The sequence below is a fragment of the Haliotis rufescens genome, unplaced genomic scaffold (assembly GCF_023055435.1).
Source record: "Haliotis rufescens isolate VD_foot unplaced genomic scaffold, xgHalRufe1.0.p SCAF_21, whole genome shotgun sequence".
NCBI classification, from domain to species: domain Eukaryota; kingdom Metazoa; phylum Mollusca; class Gastropoda; order Lepetellida; family Haliotidae; genus Haliotis; species Haliotis rufescens.
The window spans coordinates 3,865,865-3,879,269 of record NW_025963902.1 but is presented as its reverse complement, the minus strand read 5'-3'; the positions used below and the strand labels follow the sequence as shown (position 1 = coordinate 3,879,269).

General features: G+C 40.5%; 1 protein-coding gene across 1 annotated transcript; it reads right to left on the bottom strand.

The window, feature by feature from the left end:
- Window positions 1-692: 692 nt before the first annotated feature.
- On the bottom strand, window positions 693-13,123 carry LOC124133405 (GPN-loop GTPase 1-like). The gene is made up of 12 exons (XM_046497811.2): window positions 12,919-13,123; window positions 11,647-11,740; window positions 11,353-11,392; window positions 10,322-10,388; window positions 9,847-9,884; window positions 8,561-8,639; window positions 7,096-7,236; window positions 6,099-6,245; window positions 4,899-4,981; window positions 4,304-4,413; window positions 3,767-3,874; window positions 693-1,517 (listed from the first exon to the last, which is right to left on the bottom strand). Exons 1-12 carry the CDS (start codon window positions 13,090-13,092, stop codon window positions 1,405-1,407), a joined length of 1,194 nt encoding a protein of 397 aa, XP_046353767.2. The 5' UTR covers window positions 13,093-13,123; the 3' UTR covers window positions 693-1,404.
- Window positions 13,124-13,405: the final 282 nt, after the last annotated feature.

Here is a 13,405-nt window from a genome sequence, read left to right as displayed (position 1 = left end):
ATTGGAATACAATGATATGCATCAACCAAGTCAGCGAGCCACAACTTTCATGTCTTTGGGTTTCTTTTCGAACTAGATCTAGCATGTTTCCAACTGTGTATTACCGTTCTCAGGGAACTAATGTTTGAATCTGGCGGTAGCTAATCATGTTATTTGAAACAGCCGCCTTCTCCCGGACATATTTGTTCCGGCTCGTGACAGTCTGAGTGTTACACTGCTTCTCGCCTCTTGTCTTGATTGACAGGTCCTATGAACATTGTTTTGATCTTACTCTCCGCTGATAGGCTACTGACTTTGTAGGCGTGTCAAGTTATGTGCATAAATTAAACAATCACCTGATTCATGTCACGCCACAGTATGTATTCCTAAACACGGGATGTTTATCAATCATTTTTGTCTGCTTTGTTATATACAACTTTATTTTTGTTAAACTAATGTAGATAAAACATGTTTTCATTGTCTAAAAACCGATGTGCAAACATTTGTAAGAATCCGCTACACAGATTCATACAATTTGCACATGGGTTATTCGATTCATACCTCAATGAACCGAAAAAATATAGACAATCCTTGACAGAAAACACTGCTGTGTGGAAGTGTGTACATAATACATGCAGAAATTGAGTTATCCAAAGTAGACATTAGCGATGGCATGGTACACTAGAAATATACAAGTTAAATGTCAACAAACATGTTGAAAATGGTTTTAATAAGACCCCTACCTTTGTCAATTTTCTAACTTCCAGAACTCTTATTACAGCAAATACGGAATAACATCGACATACAAATCTGATGAAATGATAGGCTGCCATGAGTAAAGAAATATATCTGATGCAATGAAAGGAAAGGCCCGAGATGAGACCTCATATCCCAGTTCAACTGTTTGCTTCACACACTGTTGGGACCTGCTCCGTGGTCCAGTGGTAGAGCATCTGCCCGGAGGAGAGTGGAAGGTCAGGGGTTTGATCCCCGGCAGCGTCATACCAAAAGATGTTGAAAGGTGGAAATGATGTTACCCTGCCTGGCACTCGGCTGTATTCGTATAAAACAATGACTGGTCAGCCCGGAATCAGTATACCGTATGTGGTAAGTTCCAGTTATATCAGAGCATCACAGCTAAATGTTAGAGGACAGCCTGAAGTGATGCAGGTATTAACCACTTTGGTGAAACCCTCAAGGATAGGCAGGTTCATTCAAAGAATCTAATCAAGGATAATCTTGGATTCAAATCTGTGTTCCTTGAATGCCTATGGAGTGCAATTCTGCACAGCGAATAGCAGCCCCTCGGATAACTGGCCCACTTGTGTCCCACAACACATGATACATTCACAGGGGGCTGCTGTCTCAACCAGCATCTGAATCTTATTGATTATCTTGTCCTCCTCACACTACATCCCTGCTGCGTCACGTGTTGGCAGTGTCCTCCTGGCTGGCCTTCTTCTGTTTGTCGGATTCGCGCTGCTTGTAACTGGCCAGGAAGCGCTGGAATGACTCACGCTCCCGAATCTCCTCCTCATCTGCAGACAAACATACACATACATATGTAAGACCATCATATATACCTTATTCCACGTAATAAGCACTCCGCTCTAATAAGGGCCCATGATGATATTTGCTAATATATTGGCTAGTGAACAATCCAAATTAGCACCCCTTCCGATTGATCAATGTACACAAGACATATATTTGTGTATAATACGCACTCATGTGTTATATGCACCCTTAATTATGGGCAATTAAATTCTGGAAAATATATCTGTCTTGTATGATACTATTCTTTTGTATCATTTCAGGCTGTCAGCATAAACTACAAAATTTAAAATCTTTCAACTCTTTCTCACCAAAATTATATTCTAATAAGAGCCCCCTATTTCTAATTTTGAGAGAGCCCCAGGCACTTATTTTGTCAATTACGGTATTTATAATTGACACATTTTAGACTAACATCTGGTCTCTGAAACAAAAATATTGAAAGATTTTTTAAATTGTTTCAAAATACATAATAGTTAAGAGCCCACCATTTTGTTTCAGGGTCTGTACGAGATAAAATACAGTGGTGGATGTAGGATTCCATCACATCCCTCCCACACACATTTAGCTCATTCTATAATTTGTTTTCAATAACAAAGTTGAGAATAAACATGTATTAGGCATAAAACATTTCTTAACAGATAAAGTTTGAAGTCCTGATGCAATGTCCCACCCTTGTTTTTGTTGCGGAGATAGCAGAATATCACTGTTGAGCTTTCCTGTTTTGCTTATTGTTTAATTCCTGCAGCCTGAAGGATTGGTTGGTTGGTTGGTTGGTTGTTTAACGCCGCACTCAGCAATATTCCAGCTATATGACGGTGGTCTGTAAATAATTGAGTCTGGACCAGACAATACAGTGATTGATATCATGAGCATTGATCCACGCAATTGGGATCGATGACATGTATCAACCAAGTCAGCGAGCCTGACCACCCGATCCAGTAAGTCGCCTTTTACGACAAGCATAGTCACATTTTACGGCAAGCATGAGTTGCTGAAGACATTCTACCGGGGAATCTTCACGGGTCGCAGACTGAAGGACAGTGAGACAGCATGATCCAAATGTACACTCGTCTTATTATACTCATTAATCAATCAATGTTATAGTAAGGCTCACAAAAATAAATGAATTGGTTCTCAGGCAATGACTTTTGAAAACATAGTGCAGGCAGACTGTGGTTTTTGGTTTTGTTTGCGTGTTCAATACCATCTTCCCGAGGCAAGTGAGGTAACTGACTATAAAAGTCCAGTTTCCACCCTTGCCGAACTAGGCTGGTATTATGGAGTTACATTTTGGCTGGACTAACGAGTCTATGCATAGTCCAATCAAAATCGGGCACCGAAATCGAAATCCGGTTTGTAAAATGTCGTGCAGATTTCTGTCGAATGCAGGATTTGCAAAGCATGTGCACCGCCAACTCGTTGTCAACAGATATTTTCCAAGTCTTTTCATGTTTTTAATCAAGGTGCTCACGTGATTTGATGCACTTCACTATGTAGGACCCGTTTTATCACAATGTAGATCTTGATTATCAATCAGATCGTTTTGACTGGGCGGCACCATTTTGTTTGAAACAAATGCAAGTGAAACGAGAGGTGGAATCTGATTGGTCCATAGGAGAGGCTTAGAAGGGACATAATAAGTAATAACCACTGGTGGCGCTACGGTCGAGCCCAGGAATTCCAGCCTAGTTCGGCAAGGGTGGAAACTGGACTTTTATAGTCAGTTACCTCCCTTGCCTTGGGAAGATGGTTCAAAACTAGTATGTAACCAAATAAACAGTTGTGTACCATCAACCTGGGATAGGGCCTCCCCACATAAACAAACATACAAACTCCTATTGCCGCCATGACCATAACACAAGATGTGCAGTATGTGAAGGGAAGTAACTGTGTGCTGTATTGGATCACATTGTTTCTAAGTATTAGGATTACTTTCTTTTTCTGAAAATGGAAATAAAAACGAAACGTGCTGCAGACTTTATGATGATGCAGGCAGTGCATTGTTACCAAGTCAATGGATCAGCATGCTTTCCATTATAATTCTCAGCCTGTGAGGCACTGTAAGGTTAACTATCACACTGCCATCTCATCTTACCAGGTTGTGAAGGCAGTGGAGATGTATTCCATTCTCGAAACCCTATAAGGATCTCTTTTTGATGCTGCGGGTTTGATAAAATATTAATCAATTAAAGAATAACGTCAGATTTTCATGTCCTGAGTTGTACACTCGTACCTATCTCCGGTTCCTCGTCCATCCCGATGTATTCCTCATCACTGTCCTCTTCCTCGTTGCCGGGGGTAATCACCATTTGACCACTCAGCTTCTTTGGCAGTGTCTCATCTGAAAACAACAATTTGTAAATTGAACCATAAAATGTATATTGATATACTTATCCTATCTCACATGATATATTTCTTCCTTCTTCTTTTGATCCTATGTGGAAACGTGCTTGAACAAAGTTTCCATTTCTAAAAATCAATTCACCCGAACACACCCCAGCATCACCATGGTCACCTCCCAAACAAATGGGTCATGTACAATAATCCAGGGCCCACTTGCACAAAGGGATCCAAGTGCTATGACCATTGTAAGCCGATGTTAAATTATGTGAGTTTCAATCATCTTAGCACTTAGATCGCTTTGCGCAAGTGGTCCCTGATCACGTGAATACTCCTGCCACATCACTCTCTTTCAAAGAGCTGACAGGGTCACAGGGTCACAACTGGGCAACCCATTCACCCAAACTTTGAGTGTCGCTCCGGTGACTACCTGTATCTTCCGCCATGTCCTTCTTCAGTCTCTCCTTCTGTTTCTTCTTCTCTCTCTCCTCCTTTTCCTCCTTCTCTTTCTTCATCTTCTCATACTGGGGACGGTACTCTCTGAAACGGGCAGCATCACAGTTTACAACCTTCTCTAATTCAAGAGGTCAAGGTCAATGGCATTGTGTATTCAGGTTAAGGTCATTTGAGACCCATTATAACATCAATCAATAGCTATCAAATTTCACTAAAATATGTGAAAACTTTAAAATTAAAGAAATAATTTCAAAACCATTATATCTTAAAATAATCTTCACTACAAGTAAAATAGTTTCATTTTACTGAGTGAGTGAGTGAGTATGGTTTTACACCGCTTTTAGCAATATTCCAGCAATATTCCAGCAATATCACGGCGGGGGACACCAGAAATGGGCTTCACACATTGTACCCGAGTCGGGAATCGAACCCGGGTCTTCGGCGTGACGAGCAAACGCTTTAACCACTAGGCTACCCGACCGCCCTCATTTTATTGAGTAATTTGTACTCGATTGGTATTTAGCTACATTTGAAACAAGTTTCAGTTTCATATTACGAAAGTGACCTACTTTTCAAACTCGACGGCACCCTCTGCAACTCTGTCAAGGAACTGGTCCAACCCCTCCCCCGTGACTGCAGACACACCAACAGTCTGGACCCACAAACAGAAGACAACACTGCCATTATATCCACATACATGTAGTCAACAATATTACAGCTATATCATGACAGGAGATAAATGTGAAGTAATCGACAGAGTGAGTAAAAGTTTCATGTTGTGTGGGCAGTATTTCAGCTACATAGCACTGAGAAGAAACTAATATTAAAAAAAGAATGTTGACGTGGACAACAAAATAGTGAGGAAAATCCCAGATTCAACATCAAACAAACTAGCAACCCACGAGCACGGTATTGTGCTGACAAACCTAGAAACAGATTCCGGCGAACCGGGTTCTGTACCACAATCATAGGTTTCTAGCATGCTGAAGGGATGCAACTCCGCAAGCCGAATTGTGGTGCCTTAGACAGCCAGCCCACCCCTTCCCCAGTCCCAATGCTTCCCCTCCCCTCTAATAATCCTATCATCCCTTGAACATGTTAGGGAGGTCACAATACAAATTACTTTCCAGATTACTCAACCAGATTCCATATTGACAAAGACAAACAGTGTGTCAAGGTTATCTCAAAGATAATGTACTTTGGAATCATCTGAACAATGTTCTTTAACTCCTGATGAAGAAGAAAGATAACCAAGAGCCTGATCATTCTTAAGGTTTTTGTTTTGTTTGTTGTTTAACTCCGCAATCAGCAATATTCTAGCTATATGATGGCGGTCAGTAAATAATCAAGTCTGGATCATACAATCCAGTGATTGACATCATGGGCATTGATCCACGCAATTGGGATACTTTGACATGCATCATCAACCAAATCAGTGAGCCTGACTACCCGATTCCATTAGTCGCCTCTTACAAGTATAGTCGCCTTTTACAGCAAGCATGGGTTGCTGAAGACCTATTCTACCCCGGATCTTCACAGCAAGCATGGGTTGCTAAAGACCTATTCTACCCCGAATCTTCATGGGTCTTATTCTTATGGAAACAACTACAGGTATGTACATGAGCAACTTTCAATTCAAGCACAAATCAATATATTTATGTATTATGTTCTATAATAAACAGTATTAAGGACTAACAACAGAGTAATATAGAGTAGAAATAATTGTCCATAATGGAACTATCTACAAGGCCACTGCACTTGACCTTCACCTTGAGATTGCTGTAGAACTCGTCCAGCACAAGACTCATGGACCGTGTGAGGTTGGAGATATAGGAAGTCTCGTGCTCCAGGGCGTCGTGGAAGGCTTCGAAGTCCTGCATCCACTCCACTGCGAAGCTGTTACTGACAATGTCAATCTGGAGAAGAATTTGTATATGTTTAAGTGGTCAAACTGTTGTTCCAGCTGCAAACATGGAAACAAACTGAGGGGACTCTGTACTGTGTGTAGCTGGGGTAGATCTAATAACTGGCCTACAACAAAATGGTTTGAGGCTGCGAAGTGGCCGAACCTGAGGTCACATAGCCACCTAGCAGCGCTCTGAAAATCTTAAAACTCTTCAGCCCTAAAACGTTTTTTCAAGCACTGTGAGATTAAATACTTCATGTTTCAGCAAGCCCTTTGCAATTTTAACTGGCCAGCGTTTAAATCGACACCTGATGTTTCCACTGCTACTCCCAACATTCTAGAAATGTACATACAGATAACATTAGATGTTTTGAGATTTGTGGGTCATTTGATAGGGCGATTAACTGTTTTGTAGTTGGTTAAGGGAATTTTGGTTTGTTCTTACGTCAGTGGTCAAAAACAAAGAAAACAAAAAGGTCTTCAAGTCAGTGAACATGTCAGTGGTCACTTTATTTCAATTGTGTGCTTCTTAAGTCTTGTTTTCAGTATGGCAGGTAATCATATCATAAATGGAGCCCCAGAACTAAACGACTGCGCAACCGGATATGTCATATTGAAGGGCCGTAACTCTAATAGGTCTACATCGCTTCAAACTTTGGGGTGAAAACTAATAAACATAATAAAACAAATTTCTGGGATATTTCAAGTAAACTTATTTTTTATTTATTCTTATACAATCAGAGTCGGCAGAATGAACAAAATATTAGAAAAAGTCATTTTAATTTTATTTCATTTTGCTATTTTTTGTATTGGCGGATCCGTAACCAACCCTCCATAAAGTAATCGCAACCGAAGTGTACCTTGTTCATGGCGATGAGGAAGGGCAGCTTGGTCTTGTAGAGGATGCTGCAGGCATATAGCATGTTGGACATGAAGGTGACGGGGGACACGCTGCGCGAGGTGTCCATCACGTACACCACAACCGTCGGGAACGTCGATGCCTGGATAGGGTCACAACAGTCAGTGAGTACATGGGATATGGTTGGGGGGTTAGCCTAGTGGTTAAAGTGTTCTCTGGTCATGCCGAAGACCTGGGTTCGATTCCCGACATGGGTACAATGTGTGAAGGCCATTGCTGGTGTCCCCCTCCATGATATTGCGGGAATATTGCTCAAAGTGGCTAAAACCATACTCACTCACTCACTCACTCACTCACATCAGTGTTCCCGCTGGCTCTTGAAACTGCCAGTTCTGTTGGACTGGTAACTCTAAAAATAACCAGTCCCCCTAATATTTGTCAGTCCCAACTTTCAACAAATAAAAAAACGTATGAAAATTACCTGGTTATAATTCTTTCAACATCATGTTCAATGCAATGATGTCATCTCTGAAGTAGCTTAGTTAGATCTACACATTATTCACACAAAGTTCAGTCACAATTATCTAATCTTTTTTTTGATATTTCAAGATGAAGTCACTACAAATATTTTTAACCATGAAGCAATGCAAAATTTCATTTCCTTGCACTAAAAATCGATGAGGGGAAACTGATGGTAACAGACAAGCTGACTTTGTTCGAAAAATATACTTATATGAATATCACAGATCAATAAGATACTTTATTTGCCGGTCCACAGGGACTGGCAGTCACATGAATTACCGGGCCAAGCCTCAGTTTACTGGTAAAAAACTGGTAAATACCGGTAAACGGGAACACTGCTCACATACGGATACAGGAAGTAACAACATCTGCTCAGGCATCAGCTTTAGCATGAGTCATCAGCATCTCTTTGGAAGTGTAGAAAGGTGTGTCAATTGAGTTTTTATTTTAGTGTTTTTTTCATCTGAAATGAAAGCTGTTCCACCATGTTAACTGATTCAGGCAAGCTGAGAACTTTTTGAAAACTTTACCTTCCTGCCAAAAGCTGGGTTCGTTTCCCCACATGGGTACAATATGTGAAGTCCAATTCTGGTGTCCCCCGCCGTCATATCACTGGAATGTTGCTAAAAGTGGCGTGAAACCACACTCACTAACTCACTTTCTTTCCTGTACATTCAAGAGTGCTAAAACACAGGTGAGTGAGTGAGTAAGGGTTTACGCTGCTTTTAGCGTTATTCCATCAAAATCACGACAGGAGACACCAAAAATGAGCAACACACATTGTACCCATGTGGGGAAACGAACCCAGAGGCTTCAGCATGACAAGAGAACGCTTAAACCCCAAGGCTACCCACAACCCTGGGAAGAAAGGTGAAGAATCTTAACACTAATTCTGTGTGACCTATATACAAGGAGCCGGACCAGCCCCTGGGTAACTGACTCACCAGGGCCTCCGTGATGATGCTTCCCGAGGCGGACCAGGTGAACACCTCTATCTGCCCCGGTGTGTCGATGATCACATGCCTGAAACACACACAGCCACATCCTGTACACGATGTCTCGCACCAAGTGGAGATGTTTTGTTTGTTTGTTTGTGTAACGCCGCACTCAGCAATATTACAGCTATATGACAGCGGTCTGTAAATAATCAAGTCTGGACAAGACAATCCAGTGATTGACAACATGAGCATCGATCCACGCAAATGGGATCGATGATATGCATCAACCAAGTCTGCCAGCCTGACCACCCGATCCCGTTAGTCGCCTCGTATGACAAGCATAGTCGCCTTTTACGGCAAGCATGGTTTGCTGAAGACCTATTCTACCCCCGATCTTCATGGGCGAGGTGGAGATGTAAACACGGATTAATTACTCTACATCAAGTTAGTTTGCCATCCCCTATGGATGTTGAGATTAGGCATCCCTAATCCATCACGAACGCCTTAATGCTTCCAGTCATGTGAAGATAAAGACACTGATTACTCCCCAGCATCCTTCATTAGCATCTATTGTTACACCACAGTCAAAAAACCTTATTTGAGTTTTCAGATTTGGTATTTAACGTAAACGTCAACTGTGTAGATAGTAGTGAACACACTGAGCTGTGTATCCTGTTGTATATACTTTGTTTGTTTGTTTGTTGTTTAAAGCCACACTCAGCAATATTCTAGCTATATTACGACAGTCTGTAAATAATCGAGCCTGGACCAAACAATCCAGTAATTTGCATCATCATGAGTACAATCTACGCAATTGGGGCACGATGATATGCATCAAACAAGTCAATCGCATTATTCACCTCAAACGAAAAGCATAGTCGCCTTTTACGGCAAAGCATGGGTTGCTGAAGACCTATTCTGACCCGAATCTTCACGGGATGCGGTATATGCAGGCTCCAAAATGCAAACAGCATCGTCCAAGCAAGATAAAGGCGATCTTTAAATAATCAAATCTGGACCAGACAATCCAGTTATCGATATTGTGGGCAACTATCCGCACTACCGGGGTGCAATGCCCCGCAATGAACCAGGTCCCTGAGACTGACCACCCGATCCATCTGGCCGCCTCTAACAACAAGCATATGTTGCTGGGGACTTGTTCTATCCCAGGATCCTCAGGGGTAACAAACAAATTCAGTATCATCTGATATACACATGGACTCTACGTCTCTCTTGTTTACCATGGCTTAGAAGAATTAAAACTTCATACATCTCATAGCGATGATGCTTACCGACATTCCGTAGACCTCTTCTCAATAAACCCCATTACCTAAAAGAATCAACATATTTAACAAGGTCAATGACCATGTGAACATATGAAAGCTAAGTCGTGGAAATGAAAATCAACCAGTTCAAAAATGTTTTTATCAAAAAAAACAATGAGAGAACATGACAGACAAACAATCAGGTTCCTAAACATTGATCATCATTATCATCGTCGTCAGAAGCAGTGGTAGAAACTAACATCTTTAGTCCACTAGTCCTTATAATGATAACATATAGCAAGACCCTTAAAAATGGCCAATTTCTACTAGTCCTTAGGATACCTTAACTTTTGGTCAGTTTGGCAAGGACAACAGTACTAGTGCCTGACAAGTTGATCACCATGTTTCTTATGAGAGATTCCATCCAGAGCATGTAAAATGTTTTTACAACAGAACAAAATGACCTCTTTCTTTAGTGCTCTACTGCTTATACCACACAAACCTGATCAAATCTTGTTGCGAACAGATTCAGTGACGTCACAATGCCACCATTTGGACCAAGAGAGTATATGAGAACGTGTTAAGGGAAATAACTCTTACCAACCAGAAAAAAAGGATCTGTATCTGAAACAAGTATCTCGAGCTCTTTTTAGCTCTCATGTTAATACAATGTATTAAGCTGACTCAAGTTCACTTAAGGCTGAAGTATGGTAAAGGCTCATGTTCAGTTGACCCACAGAATCTACATAATTTAAATTTTCAAAGAAGATATTGGTAAAGATAAATCTAGTTTAAAATTTCAGCTTCAATGGGTCTTCTACTAGGTCATATATAGATTTTCTCTGGAATTAAATAAATAAGTCTTTCATCCATTTCAGCCATACTTGAGTGAAAGCATGTAGATATGGATCACAGTAGATAGACATATATGTTCAACACTCTCCATGTCAATGTTTTTGCCCTTTTAGGCCCACAGCATCTGCATAATCTAAGACTTGAGCAAATCCTTTATTAATTGTTATGAAATTTATCAGATGTGCTCATATGAGTAAGAACTAGACTTTCTTCATTTCAACAATTGCATTTCACTAAATGCACATAATTATAACCTGTGACTAAACACGCTAAAAGCCTGATTCCACAGGTTTTCAGGAAGCATTTTAGCCATATTTGTGTATTTCACTATGGTTCAAAGTCAAAATTGTAAGAAAGAAAAAAGACTAGCAGTCAGCCATTAGAACATGTCTGATCATTTTCACGTCAATATTTTAAAGTTTCTGCTACTTTAAAATATGACATTTCCAGTAAGCCATTGTCGTACCTCCTCCCCCTTTACCATGTCTTCAGTGCAACAATGTTCCTGAGCATACCAAACTTTGTTTGGTCACTAGTCTTCCTATCTGACGAAGGAATATGTTGCTTGAACTTTGTCAAGATGGTTTAAGCTTACATTAACAAGTTAGCATGTGTCAGATTGTAAATATCAAGACACACAGGGGTGACACCACTCATACATAACATGGCCAAGGATACTGTTTCATCACCTCCTTGTAGTTCACTGTGTCTCGGATATCTGCAAAAACATGTTAAAATATTTTTTTAAAATCGAACTGGATCATTAATGAATGAATAACTATTTCTTTGAGACATATCACACTGAATCATGATCAAGCGATGAGTATCAAAAATAGCTTTCGCACAAGTCAGAAAATACATACAAAATACTTTATTATTTAAAAATAGTTTTACTTATCAACAGAAGTTTCAAATAAATATCAGATATCACGACTATCAGGATTCTTATAACCTGTTACCATGGTTACCTACCTATGTTGGCTGGGAAGCACACTTCTCTGATAGCAGGGTCAAGGTTGATAGTGTAAGGAGGTGTCTCCTTCGCATGGAGATGTGCAGTTAATCTCTGAAAGAGATAATAATGAGGACTCTCATGACACATTTTTTATATTTGAAACGCTGTGATGAAGACTCTTATGATACTTGTCAGTTGACTCGAAAATTTAATTGTGTAACAGTTTGTGCAGTTCACTGGGCGCAGCTTATTTAGAGCGCTAGTTGGCTGAGGCTCCTGGTTGTGGCTCTCACTTCACAGATCTCACAGATCCCACATGCCTCTTTGATTCTTAGGGTTGATTGTGTTAGGGTTAGGGTAGGTTATCCCCAACTCTATCCTCAGCCTTGGGATCCACTTTCAGATGAAGCATCCCTATACGATCATTTGGCTCAGGCATTTTTTTCTGATCACCCCTTTACGATCCTTTGGGTGAGGCACTACTTGCCAGTCAAACACCCCTTTATAATACCTAGGGTTAGGCACTCCTTTATTCGGGGTAGAAAAGGTCTTCAGCAACCCATGCTTGCCGTAAAAGGCGACTAACGGAATCGGGAGGTCAGGCTCACTGACTGGGTTGATGCATGTCATCGATCCCAATTGCGTGGATCGATGTTCATGATATTAATCAGTGGATTGTCTGGTCCAGACTCGATTATTTACAGACCGCCATCATATAGCTGGAATATTGCTGAGTGCAGCGTAAAACATCAAACCAACCAAACCAACCAACCTTTAAAATCCTTAGGGTTAGTTGCTAGATAGTCATCTAGCTGAGGTAAACGATCAGGTGAAGATCACTTGGTAAACATGGTAAATGAGCACGCTCATGGTCCAATATTAAAGGGTTGGTTAATTAGATAAACTCATTATCCTAACTTAACAGTTAAGTTAACTTCAAGCTGGCAATGCGAGTTCGATCCTGCAAGCGGCACAAATTATAATCCGAAAAAGTCTGCCCAGTAAACTGCACTAATCCCATAGTTATCAGATATTAGTTTAAATGCCTAAAATGACTACGGATGAACAAAACATAGAATTCCTCACGCAAACTTTGTGCACGTATGTGCGCAATGTACTTTGAATTCTATTTAACTTCAGAGTGATGGTTGAAGAGGAGGTATATATATGTCCCCGTGGCATCCAGGAGCTAGATCTAAGCCTGTCCCGTTGGGCCGACTTCTACCGATGCATTGGTGATGGGGCAGTAGCGAACCTGTTTATTCAACTTCATAGCAGCATGTTTTTACCTGGACAAATGTGCTCTTCCCTGAGCCTGCCATGCCAAGGACAATTACGCAGATTGGTTTTTGAGACTCTGCACTCTTCTGCGAAGACGTCCTGTCATATAAGACCTGATCAGAACTCGAGACATCCTTTTCTTCGCATTTACCAGAATTACCGCATGGTGCAGCTTCGGCCATGTTGATATTTTAGGCAAAGCTGCAATGCATCCACTGCTTTTTCGTATGATGTAAATTAGAGATTATAGATATGATATAAATATGACATTATGAATATATAAATCTATGTACATGTAAATGTGATTTATCTATATTCCATTTGGCATAAATAAAACCTTAACCTTTTGTTAAATACGAAACATTAACCTAAATGGACAACAAGAAGATTCAATAAAAAAAACCGAAACAAGCATGTAGTAAACATTTACCCACAGACCATTTATTAAAATAACAGAATCATTACTGTCTCCAAATAATTATAATCTTTACGATT